This window comes from Canis lupus, chromosome 11 (assembly GCF_003254725.2).
Source record: "Canis lupus dingo isolate Sandy chromosome 11, ASM325472v2, whole genome shotgun sequence".
In the NCBI taxonomy this organism is placed as follows: Eukaryota; Metazoa; Chordata; class Mammalia; order Carnivora; family Canidae; genus Canis; species Canis lupus.
This window is the reverse complement of record NC_064253.1, coordinates 23,568,530-23,580,859: the sequence shown is the minus strand read 5'-3', so window position 1 is coordinate 23,580,859 and position 12,330 is coordinate 23,568,530. Positions and strand designations below refer to the sequence as shown.

Genomic DNA, 12,330 nt, shown 5'->3' with positions numbered 1-12,330 from the left:
TGACTATATCACCATAGAGTAAAATGTAAGCCAATTTACAGTTATTTACTATAACTATATTTACTGAAGTGTACTGATCATGTAAGGTTGTGATCATTACTTTCATGGACATTTGTATAAGGCTTCACAGTATCCATTTGATACATATTATTGCATCTTCGCTGTGGCTGAGGTGCACAGAGGATGGATTTTACTATTCCCTTACTTTGGTAAGAGAACTGAAATTTAGAAGAAGACTCCACATCACCTGAATATTTTATCATTGTTGCTATGGACTAAAAATCAGACTATGTACACTGGGAGAGAATGTGCAGACCACAGCTGGGTTGTCCTCAGTAACTGGTCTAACTCCTGGATTTTGTTTGGTTCTATGTTCAGTTGTGGAATGTTACAGACTGAATTAGTTTCAGGCTTGGGTGATTTCCACAGAGACCTATGGTGCATGTGGCAATTTTACAGAAAGACAACAAATATCTCCAAAAGACATTCTGATTAAGTGTCCTTTTCTTCATCAGTAATTAATCACAACCCCTGTCTCTAAAATGCTTAGTGGTCATGCTTATTTGCAGCTGGATTTAGGGTGCAGAATTTATACTTTTCATGGATCACTGACATCTGGCTGTCTTTAGACTGGCTGATGCATCTGTAAAAGCAGTTTGATAAAAATAGCAACCAAGGGATCAAGAGGGAGTTTAATAATCAGTTCTCTTCTCAAATATGGTTTTGTTTCCACTGAAACACTTCTTCTCAATGACATCAAATGTCAATGTATGCATTTATGAAAGATGAAAAACACAGTACCTTAATTGAGATGTTTGATCACTCATTATCTCAATAATACATGCAAATAAAAAGGCATTTGCATTCAAAGTTCATTTTGAAGAAAAATACTAGAGTAAGGGCAATCAAATGCTAATTGATTTTAAGGAGAATCATTTTGCTCATTATTGGTCCTGAAACTGTGACAGTATCCCCATACTCCAGCAAAGCAACACAGCTGATTCATGAGTGTGAGTTTTGGCCACCAGCTATTGTGAGCCAAATGACTTTATCTTTTTGACATATCATCTTTTGTGGATTCTTTCCAACCCATGTGAAATGTATGGCTAAAGCCTGACTATCGATAATGTCAAGATTAAATGGTAAGGCTAAATATACTCACAGGTATAAAACTGCTGAAATTGAACAAACAGGAAAAGGCTGGTAAAAGAGTACAAACTTTCAGCTATAAGATGAAGTTCTAGTGTACAACATAGTGACTACAATGGTTGATAACACTGTGGTGCTCTAAGAAAGAACATAATGTTCTCACCAAATATATATATATATGTGAGGTGATAATGTATTAACTAAATGATGGGATTCCTTCCATGATACATACTTACATGAAATCACCACAATACATACTTTAAATATTTTACAATTTTGGCAATCAAACCTTAATAAAGCTGAAAAAATAAAATAAGTGTTTAAAAAGCATGATTAGAGGGCTATCAGGGTAAGAGGTAGAGCTAACAAGCAGCCCTAAGTGAGGTAAAGAGGCCCCCATCAATATCTGAACAAATTCACGTGGCTCCAGGGTCTGCTGTAAAACCCCTTACACTGGAAGCAACTTCATAGCATAGGATGACCCAGTATATCCTTGTAATGCATGCATGATTCGAGGGCCCATAGGTTTCATCAAGGCCAACTCTCCTAGGAAAATAGCAGAACTGACAGTTCTATGAGCATCTGAATGTAAAGCTGAGATTTTAAATGCTAGGAGAGAGGCTTGTTTATGTCTTAGTGTATCTGTGTGTCTGCTTTCAAGGTCATTCAGAATAATTCATGTCAAATGGGGAGGACATTTGACATCTGATAAATACTAGGCACACACATATATTTTTTCCTTGATATAACATAATTATTAAAGAAACATCAAAATTTACATGACACTCTACTCTTGTGCAGAAATTATTCACCCTAACGTTTAGTCTTTCTGCTTCACTTAAAAAATGAGAATGCTAACACCTTGCTTTTATGTTTGTTTGTCTAATGAGGGAAATTATAAATGTCTTAACACCTTTTAAGTTTTTAAGCTGCAGTGCCTATGATATGCATATGGACTCTGAATTTAAATTGGGTACTTACATGTTCCTTGTGAAATGTTTTTCTGCTCTGACTTGGTTCAGTAGTTATTATATTTCCTTTGAATTAATCTCTCCATGGCTTGTTGCTGTGTATTAGTGTACACCCTTGACCTTGGAATCTGACCTATTCTCCCTCTTGAGCAGACCTCTAATGGAAAAGTGACATGGAATCAAGCTCAAGCCCTGGCTCCTAGGACAGCTGCTGTCTCATCTGACACACCACTCAGATACTCCTGAGTGGAAAGTAACTTTTCTCAGGTTGAGATGCAATGGCTAAAACCAGAGAGGTGCTCCTGAAAGGAGTATAAGCCTCATCATATGACAGATTAAGTAATTCCATCAGAAAGACTATTAGTCTTCTATGGGCTCAATTCCCACCTGAGTGTGTGTACCCAGATGACAGACCTTGAAACTAACTTCATAACATTCTCTGAAACAAGGTTCTTTGATGATACAAATGAGGTGACTGCTTAGATTTCAACTCAATCTCTTCCTCTTCTGCTGAAAAACCTATAATGATAAATACCTGTACCCTATTTGTAAGTACCTCTCTCCTATAAAAGGTTTCTACTGGACTCCCAATCTACAGTCAGCTTTGGCATCAATAAGCAGCCTCTCTCCCTGAAATGATGGCATTATTGAGAGAAATGGGCTCAGAGGAGCTCGTGAACTTGAATCCTGAGAACGTTTTCCCCAGCAATCTTTTATCAAAATGCTCTTTTAAAAAGTGGATGGCAGTTCAGATCTCTTTCTAAAGGAGCGCAGAGGAGCTATTAGGATTTATCACCCACAGTTACCTTTTGACAGGGTTACCCATAATTATTCTTTTAAATTTCTGCAGATGAAGAAGCTACTCCATTGAATAGTTTAGCAGATTCTTCCAAAAACTGTGTTACTCAGACCTAGGCAAGATTAGAGCATAAGATCTGACCTCCAAGTCTTTGCCTTATGCCAGATAGGGCCCCCTAATAGAGCTAAAACCAAAAGGGTTTGAGCAGGTCAAAAGGTAAAACAAGCAGAAAACCAAATGGAGCCCAAAATCTTAAAAATCACAAGATTGACTTTTTTTTAAATCTCAAAACACTAGATTTAATTTAAAGGACTTCCTCTATGATTACTTTTATTTTTTCTTATAAATGGCTTAAGTGAAATACTGATTATTCTTAATGCATGGATACGACCAGTAACAAAAAGACTATTGGAAACATGGAAAATAGTTCAAAATAAATCGCACTTACTCTTCAGAACACGTACTGTCTTTTTTTTTTTTTTAAGATTTTATTTATCCATTCATGAGAGACACAGAGAGAGGTAGAGACACAGGCAGAGGGAGAAGCAGGCTCCATGCAGGGAGCCCGATGTGGGACTCAATCCCAGGACTCCAGGATCACACCCTGCCTGGGCCAAAGAGAGATGCTAAACCACTGAGCCACCCAGGTGTCCCGAACACGTACTGTCTTATTGAAATGTATGCTATTCTAATATTATTTGAATAATGTGAGGAGGGGCAAACTAGAGAAAAAAAAGAAAAAAATTTGGGTAGGGCTAACTGGAGAATTAGATGTTCAAGTTTGTAGAAAGTTAGAAAACGTGTGGTCCAGACTATGTTACAGTTAAAGCATCCTGAACCAGGGATCCATTCAAAGTTTCACTACCAGCTGAAGATAGGGTGTCTGATTCAGGCTCAAATGACACAAAAGCTTTTATTTTTTCTAGTCTTACCTTTTAAAAACCCTGGCAAACTAAAGTCTAGGTAACTTGCCCAAAGCTACCAGGTTGGCCAAAGGTGAAGGCAAGACTCATACTCTAAGTTCTCTGACTGCAAAGCCCACTTCTCAATCCTACTTGTGTCAGCATTATCACCTGGAATAGGATCAATACAAGATTTACACAAGCAATATATGTGAAATTATTAATTTCTCAGTATAGTTCCTGGCATATAATAGGTGCTTAATAAATGTTTAACCATTATTACCAGTAGCATCAGTATTAACCTCCACACTCTGCCACAATAGCAAAGAGCAAGTGAGAAATAAACCCAGCATCCAAAATGACCTGTTCTATGAGAGACTCCTAACTCTGGGAAACGAACAAGGGGTGGTGGAAAGGGAGGTGGGTGGGGGTGGGGGTGACTGGGTGACAGGCACTGAGGGGGGCACTTGATGGGATGAGCACTGGGTGTTATGCTATATGTTGGCAAATTGAACTCCAATAAATTAATTAATTAATTAATTAATTAATTAACCGGTTCTTCCATCCATACAAAAATCCAGATTTGAGCTAAGAAGCTACAACCAAATTTCCTCAGAGGAGCCACTTCAGTGACCATTAGTAAGTGGCAATGTGTCTAGGCCTGCTCCCTGCCACATCTTGCCCTTTTGTAGATGCTTAGGCTGTGCAAGCACCAGAAAGCAAGCACAGTCCCCACGAAGGAAAGTGTCAAGCACAGCACTGACTGTGGAAGCAGAGGCATGTGGCCATGCTTGCATGTTGCAGCAGTTTTATCACAGTGAGGGATCTCAAGGAGGCAATGCACCCGAAGCAAATGCAGCAGTATCTATGGTGGCCATGTCCATAGCAGAGCCTTGGGGGAACTGGGCATGGCAAGAGGCAGGAGAGTACGGAAGAAAATCAACATTATTTTCTAGTATATGTCACCTCACTTAATCCTTCTATGGAACCTAAGGCACACAAAACATTAACCACATTGTATGGGTAAAATCACAGAGAAGCAAAGTACTAAAGCCCAGAAAAGTTAAATGACATGCTGAACTTTGCACAAATTGAAAAACTCACAGTTCTCAGCCTGTTTCAATCACATCCTACCCCACACCCTCCCCCTCTATCTCCTGTTAACTCCACTCAAATCTACATTTCAGTTTGCCACCATTCCTCCACCCAAGGGGTACAGATGCTGGATAACTGAATCAGTATTCTTCTATATGAATACGAATAATTCAGGTTAGCCAACCTGTCTTCATCTCAGGGAGAGAAAAATGATTTCTAATAAGATTTCATAGTTTTGCATTAAGATCCCAATCATGAGATTCTTTCTCATCTCAACAATTTGTGCTTGCTCTGCCGCTGGGCACCTCACAGGCCCCTGGGAGAGTAACCGAGCATCTCTGCCTTGTACCCCCACAGGTTGGGGAGCAACACCTTCAAAAATATGCAGCGCCGGCACACGACCCTGAGGGAGAAGGGCCGCCGCCAGGCCATCCGTGGTCCTGCCTACATGTTCAATGAGAAGGGCACCAGCCTGACGCCGGAAGAGGAGCGCTTCCTGGACTCAGCTGAGTATGGCAACATCCCTGTGGTCAGGAAAATGTTGGAGGAGTCCAAGACCCTCAACTTCAACTGCGTGGACTATATGGGGCAGAACGCGCTGCAGCTGGCCGTGGGTAACGAGCACCTGGAGGTCACAGAGCTACTGCTCAAGAAGGAGAACCTGGCGCGGGTGGGGGACGCGCTGCTGCTGGCCATCAGCAAGGGCTACGTGCGCATCGTGGAGGCCATTCTCAACCACCCGGCCTTCGCGCAGGGCCAGCGCCTGACGCTCAGCCCGCTGGAGCAGGAGCTGCGCGACGACGACTTCTACGCCTACGACGAGGACGGCACGCGCTTCTCCCACGACATCACGCCCATCATCCTGGCGGCGCACTGCCAGGAGTATGAGATCGTGCACATCCTCCTGCTCAAGGGCGCACGCATTGAGCGGCCGCACGACTACTTCTGCAAGTGCAACGAGTGCACGGAGAAGCAGCGGAGGGACTCCTTCAGCCACTCGCGTTCCCGCATGAACGCCTACAAGGGACTGGCGAGCGCTGCCTACTTGTCTCTGTCCAGTGAAGACCCTGTCCTCACCGCGCTGGAGCTAAGCAACGAATTGGCCAGGCTAGCCAACATTGAGACTGAATTCAAGGTAACTCTCCCAATCACCACTCTGCAGACATTGCCCAGAGGGCTCTTCCAGGTGTGTCCAGTAGTCAAACGGGTTGTCTTCCTGTCTAACCCAGGGTGAGGGCCTCGGGGTCTGACCATCCCACAGGGAGGAAGGGGATTTCCTCAACCTTGTCAGATGTAGGCCTGAAGGAGAAGCAGTCCATTAGGTGGAATATTTGAAATATTTGAAGAAGTGACTTATGCCCAAATCTGTACAGTAAAAGACAAGCAGCACAGAGTGGTTCGGGTGTAAATAGCTCACTGAGCTCTGCCCCAGAGGGCTGAGGACTATCTAGGAGACCTGTGGAAGTTTCCTAGACCAGGTCTAGGATTTCCTGATTGTCTCAGTTAAATGACTTTGATTTGTCTCGTCCAGACCACCATCCTGGCCTGTACTGTGTCATCCTAGATTTGGTCTCACATCTGATGCTAGAAAGGCCTGCCTGAAGCCTTTCTCAATTTAGCAAGCTATTACTATTGTTCTGTGAAGGGGATGAGGGAAAGGTACCTGAAAATGAAAATAAAACTCTTTCTGTGTGGTTGAGCTTCTTGCCTCAGTAGATGGGGTCAGAGCAAAACCCTATAATTCAGCCCCCTGCAAACACCTAGATGACCAGGCTAGCCCAGGGAATGGAGACCCATCTCTAAAGTCCACTATTAACAGTGGGAGTGATCCCATGCTTTGACTGACAACTGACACTCCTCTTTAAAGAGAAGGCTGGAACCTCATTTTTTTATAGTATTTAATAATAATTGAGAGAACATTTAGTGGGCACTTACTATATGCCAAGCACTAACGGCCTTACATATATGATGTTGATTAATCCCCTCAGCAACCATTACTAAGAGTACCATTATTATCCTCATCTTAGATGAGGGCACAAAGGTAGAGACATATCACATAGTTAATAAGGAGCGAAACCACTGTTCTAATCTAGGCACGCAGAGCCCAGAGCCAGCTTTTTAGTCATTCTGGGAAACTGTTCATGCACTGGGCTTCTCAGAATTCATGTATCTTTATCTGAATGCTGAAGGAAGGTGTGCCTGGAAGAGTAGAAACTACAACCAGGCTCATCATTTCTCATCCTGTTATTCAATCAGAGCCTATGATGCTTTGGAGCATACAAAAAGGTGTCACATGCAAGGCAGATAATGGAGCTGGGAAAAGGTGTTAACTGCCAGAGAAAAGTTCATTGTCCAAAAAGATGTCACTGCAAGAATTGCCCCTGCAAGGGACACAATTATGTGGCCAAGAATGGGTACCAATTCATAGCAATGGAGGTCCCCTGGACTATGGTGTTCCAGGAGATCTCAGAATGGGGCTGGGCCTCACTGAGCAGGAGTAACTGGATTGGTGGGGAGAGGTGTGTATTTGGAGAAGGCAAGTGAAGGTGAGGTCCACAATGGCCCAGAGCAGGCAGAGGACTGCTGAGATGCTGCATGTGACTCGAATAAAGGGTTCCTGTAGGGGCATGCACGAGCAATGCTGCAGAGATGAGTCGGGGACAGTCCTCAGAGGGCTGAGCCCTGTGTGTGTCAGGCTGAGCACTTTGGCTGCGCTCCTATAGGACATGAAGAGCCAATGAAATTTGTGATTGGGGGTGCGGGACACCTGGGTGGCTCAGTGGTTGAGCACCTGCCTTCAGCTCAGGTTGTGATCGTGAGGTCTGGGATCAAGTCCCACACTGGGCTCCCTATGGGGAGCCTGCTTCTCCCTCTGCTTATGTGTCTGCCTCCCAGTGTCTCTCATGAATAAATAAATAAAATCTTAAAAAAAAAAAAAAAGAAAAGGAAGAAAGAAAACTGTGATTAGGAGACCACAAAGCTAGAGTTTGGGAAATTTACTTCACTGGTAGATTAGCTGAATCTGAGGATTTGGTGTGAGGCACTGGGACTAAAAAGGAGGATGATTTAGGTCTGCATGCATGAGGCCACCAAAGCCTCTCTGAAGGAATGAATGGCCTGCAGCCACAGACAGAAGAGCCAGGCTCACAAAAGGCTGCAAGGCACTGCAAACTGTGACTAGATGAAGAATCCTGTAATTAACTAATTTTACTCCATCTGTTCCCCCTATCTTGGACCCATCTACTGAAGTGGAACAACCTCCCTAATCCTGCATTGTTCATAGCCTCATTTAACAAAAAGTTAGTGGATGTAGATGAGGAGATGACCTAAAGAGGCTCCCAAGGAATGTAGCTATTGCCCATTTTTTTCCTTGTTTTGTACAGTAAACCCCATCTACCAGCAACAAGGTCAATGACATTCCAAGGAAGATCGGTGGAATTTTGCTTCTTCCCTCAGCTTCACAATGAATCTTCACAGGCCATGTAAAAGAAATGGCTAATCCAATTAATTTTAGATCTTTATGGACAAGAAAAAAAAATGATTCCAGAAAAAAAAAGTTGAGGATTAGGTTTTCTGGATAATTGCACAATTCTCTACTTATCTGGAATCTGGGAGCAGGCCAGCCTTACTAAATAAAACGATGCTAGACTAACATTTGGAATTATATCTGAGCCATTTGTTTCCTTCACTAAAACCAAAAGTCTGGCATGTTTTAGTATGTATAAAACTGGAAGTCTGTGGAAACCATGATATTTTGATTTAAAAAGTAAATTATGAAAATTAGAGACAATTAAGAACACTACTAACATGATGACAGACGGGTTCTATAATGCAACGACTTACTCAGAATAAGATCTAGCATAAATACATTTGCTGGCTATTAACATCCCTCGAGTTACCTTTGTTTGAAATAATGTCTTTCACATTGTCGACAAATGGCGCGTTATAAATTAACACAAGTGTTCCTTTCGAACTTTATTACTTATTCAACTATCCTTGTATGTGCATTCCTGACATAAATCTTCTCAGAGAAGAGAGCAGCTTAGCAAAAGACAAGTCAATTTGTAATAAAAGAATAAAGAGCAAGTGTGTATTCTAAAATGTACTGTTTAGGAGTTTGTCCTGCTTTAAAGAGACTATGCACAGCTGACTGTAGCCACATGTATGTGGATGACCCAATGATGTCAGCTATATAAAAAAGATATCTGGTCCTGACAGGAGGTTTCATATCTCATCCTCCAGATCCTCTAAGACACTCACTCTGGGAATGGCTGCTCTCGACTAGAAAAGCTCACGCAGGGAAACTTATATTCAGTGGCCCAGTCTACTGTTCTTGAGTCATTGTAATTTATCACTAGAATAGAGTTTAGTCATTAGCAAGATGTACAGCCAATGTCCAGATCTCCAGTAAATCATGGCTGAAGTCAGATGCCTGCTAGCAAGCCAGTATTTTGGGTTTGGAAATTATGCATCTCTACAAAGATTTTCTTATGCCTCTCTCATCTTTTTGGGTCTAAAAAGATGAAAACTCAGTGTGGTCAGTGAGACCTTCCTAATGCTTTGACTGGTGCTCAGTAATCTAGGAAGCATTCCATAAATCCTTGATGAAGGGAATGAAGGAAATCCTGAAAGTATAATCATTTCAACTGATGAAGCAAGTGATTACTTTTATGTATGATTTAAACTCTTCCTACATGTATGAATCTGACAGAGCTATTTGATAGACACGGTGAGATGGGAAAGCTCTACAGAAAGTTACAAGGTAACTAACGGGATCAAACCAACACACAGTAAATAGCAGAAGACCAATCATATGCTGCACTGTATGGTGCCAGTGGCCACTAAACTCCTGGAGGGCACCACCCCAGGTGACATTTTGGTTAACTGAGTTATCTAGAGGAGGAAACAGGGAAAGGGGAGATCAGCATAGGATGGGCTATCCAGAGGTGTTTCATCCTGATGGAGGTTCTCTCTATATATAGAGGCACCTAAAATAGCATGAAAAAATAATTTTAAAAATACACAATAAGGTCTCTACATTTCTCTTGAATTAGTCTGCTTTTCTTCACTGATCATCCTTCTGAAAAAAGTGCTGAGGATCCCTTTTATTTTGCTGGTAGCTTCCTAAACTCCAGGGCATCCTGTCTATGAGTGTTGCTTATCTGCAGAGCTCTTATTTCAAAAGGATTACAGGTGTTAATCTTTCTTCCCACTTGAAGTTCTGCCTGGAGCATGCCTGGTGGGAGCAGGAAGGGGTGGGGAAGCAAAGGACAACAACAGAAAATTGTGGAGTGAGATTTAGGGATTTGGAAGAAAAGAGAAAACAGGGCAGGGACTGGAGGTATCCCTCTTGTGCTCTCACCTTTTGCTTAAATTTAAAGACTCCATGTTCCCAAATCAGGGGACTGTGGAAGCCTTTACCTTAGTTACTTAAGACTTGGTCATTCAGAATAATAACAAAGCTACAACTAAGAAGGCTTTTCGCGTTGACATAACACCAGCATGGAGGCTGCTGATTATGTAATTTATTCTAATAAACCAGAGAGGATAAGAGTAGGGGGTAAGAAAGCTAAAGCTGTAGCTCCATCCTGCTTAAAGTGTTGATGACTCTACTGTTTGTCAATGGGTTAACCACAGGTATCATGAAAAAAATAGATAATGAATTATGTATCAATGTTTGTGTTGCCATTTTAAGATCCATAAAAAAAAACTTTCTGGGCCTAAAATACCACAAATTAAAAATGCAAATAATGATAAATCAGACCAATTTGCCACCTGCTATGATCTCTAGTGAGATCCCATTGTGAAAGGTAAAGATGTTGAGATGACAGTTTGTAATCTGCTTGCAAACTTATCAAAATGGAAGAGGAAAGAGGAGGGAGAAGGAGGAAGAGTATCTCTGTATTGTGGTAGGGAGAGCTCGAAGTACATAGGAACTCAGGCCATATGGAGCCAGGGAACTAGGAAAGCCTGAGTAAAGGCCCACCTTGGGCCTGAAGCAGTATTAGAAGGCTGAATAAGCATGTTGTCCCCAACATCCAGTGGAATCTGTGTTTTGCACCTGTTCCTCATGCTTTGAATATTTTTAGGATTTTTAAACTTTATAGATCAATACCCTGCGAAAATACATTTCCTTGAAGTTTGAGCCTAGCTGGTAGTATAAACACATGCTTATTTAACACACAGGAAATGACTTGAAAATTGTTTCCCTCTCCATCAGGAAAATATTTTTTTAAGCTGTGAAGGCTGCAAGTCTTAAAAGCAAGTTGTTGGGGTTTTATAAGAGAATCTGGGAGAAAACTCCTCAGAGCACTCATCTATATATCAATCCCCAGTACCTTCAGAGATCCGACTGTGTGACCCAAGCCCTCTACTTGAGCATCTGATGATACAGAATGTAAGCAGAAAAGAGAGAGATCACAGAGGTCAGGTGATGAGCTATCTTGGGAGGCCCCTCACCTGAGCATGTGCAGGTATGGTGTGGTCAGAGCACAAATGCCAGTCAACAGGTCCACACCAGGACCTGAATCATCGACTTCCATGCTTGAGAGCAAGATCCAGGGACTGGCTTATCTCAGGAGAAGGGACAGATGTGACTTCTGCACATGCTAGCTCTTTTTCTATTTTCTTACCTAAGCAGCTGGAGAAGCACTTTCACCAGGGCATTCATTAATGACTTATCATAGGAAGTGAGCTAATTAACGTATCCTTTAATGACAATTTTTCATTGGGTCATAACTAATGCCTAAAATTATGTGATTATCTTCTTCTAGGGTTTATGCCAAGAGTATGAGCTTCTAAAATATAGGGAGGCAGTGTATATTGGGTAACAGGAAGTCAGGTGGGCCAAAGGAGGCCATTTACTGGACCAGGACAAGGGCAGAGGGCAGGATCTGGTGAGCACCCAGTGCAACCATGCTTCATTTCCTCAAAGTTGTGGAATGGAGAGCCAAAGGCTTGGCTCTGCAATCAGATTGACCTAGCCTCCAATCCCAGTGCCATATCCTGACAACCGTATAATTTTGGCCATCTACTGGAAGTTAGTTTTCTTATTTGGAAAACCAAGGTATTAGAATTGTAACATGTCCAAAATAGAATGCCTGTTTTCTCCACCCAAACACTGGCTCTTCCCCTAATCTCTGTAAATGACAATACAATTCACCCACTTGTTAAGAAGCCTCATCTCACTGAACCTCTGGGAAGTCCTGGCATGTACCAGGCCCTCAGTAAATATTAGCTCAGTGAAGAAATAAATGAGTTGGTGAGTGAATTAAGGACAATGTCCTCCCAGGATGCTGGTGACAATTATAATCTGCATCTAATTTTATATTCTTCATCAAATTTAATCCTCACCAGCACCCTGATTAGATGAAGAATATAAAACTCTTTGCAGAGAACTTGACCTGGAATAAGT

At 42.0% G+C, this 12,330-nt stretch overlaps 1 protein-coding gene across 1 annotated transcript in view; it reads left to right on the top strand.

The window, feature by feature from the left end:
• Window positions 1–12,330, top strand: part of TRPC7 (transient receptor potential cation channel subfamily C member 7) — a 143,470-nt gene that overhangs the window by 6,706 nt on the left and 124,434 nt on the right. Inside the window, exons 3-4 of the mRNA XM_049091931.1 lie at window positions 4,514–4,747; window positions 5,274–6,051. Coding sequence (XP_048947888.1) covers window positions 4,514–4,747; window positions 5,274–6,051 — 1,012 coding nt within the window. The remainder of the gene's footprint in view (window positions 1–4,513; window positions 4,748–5,273; window positions 6,052–12,330) is intronic.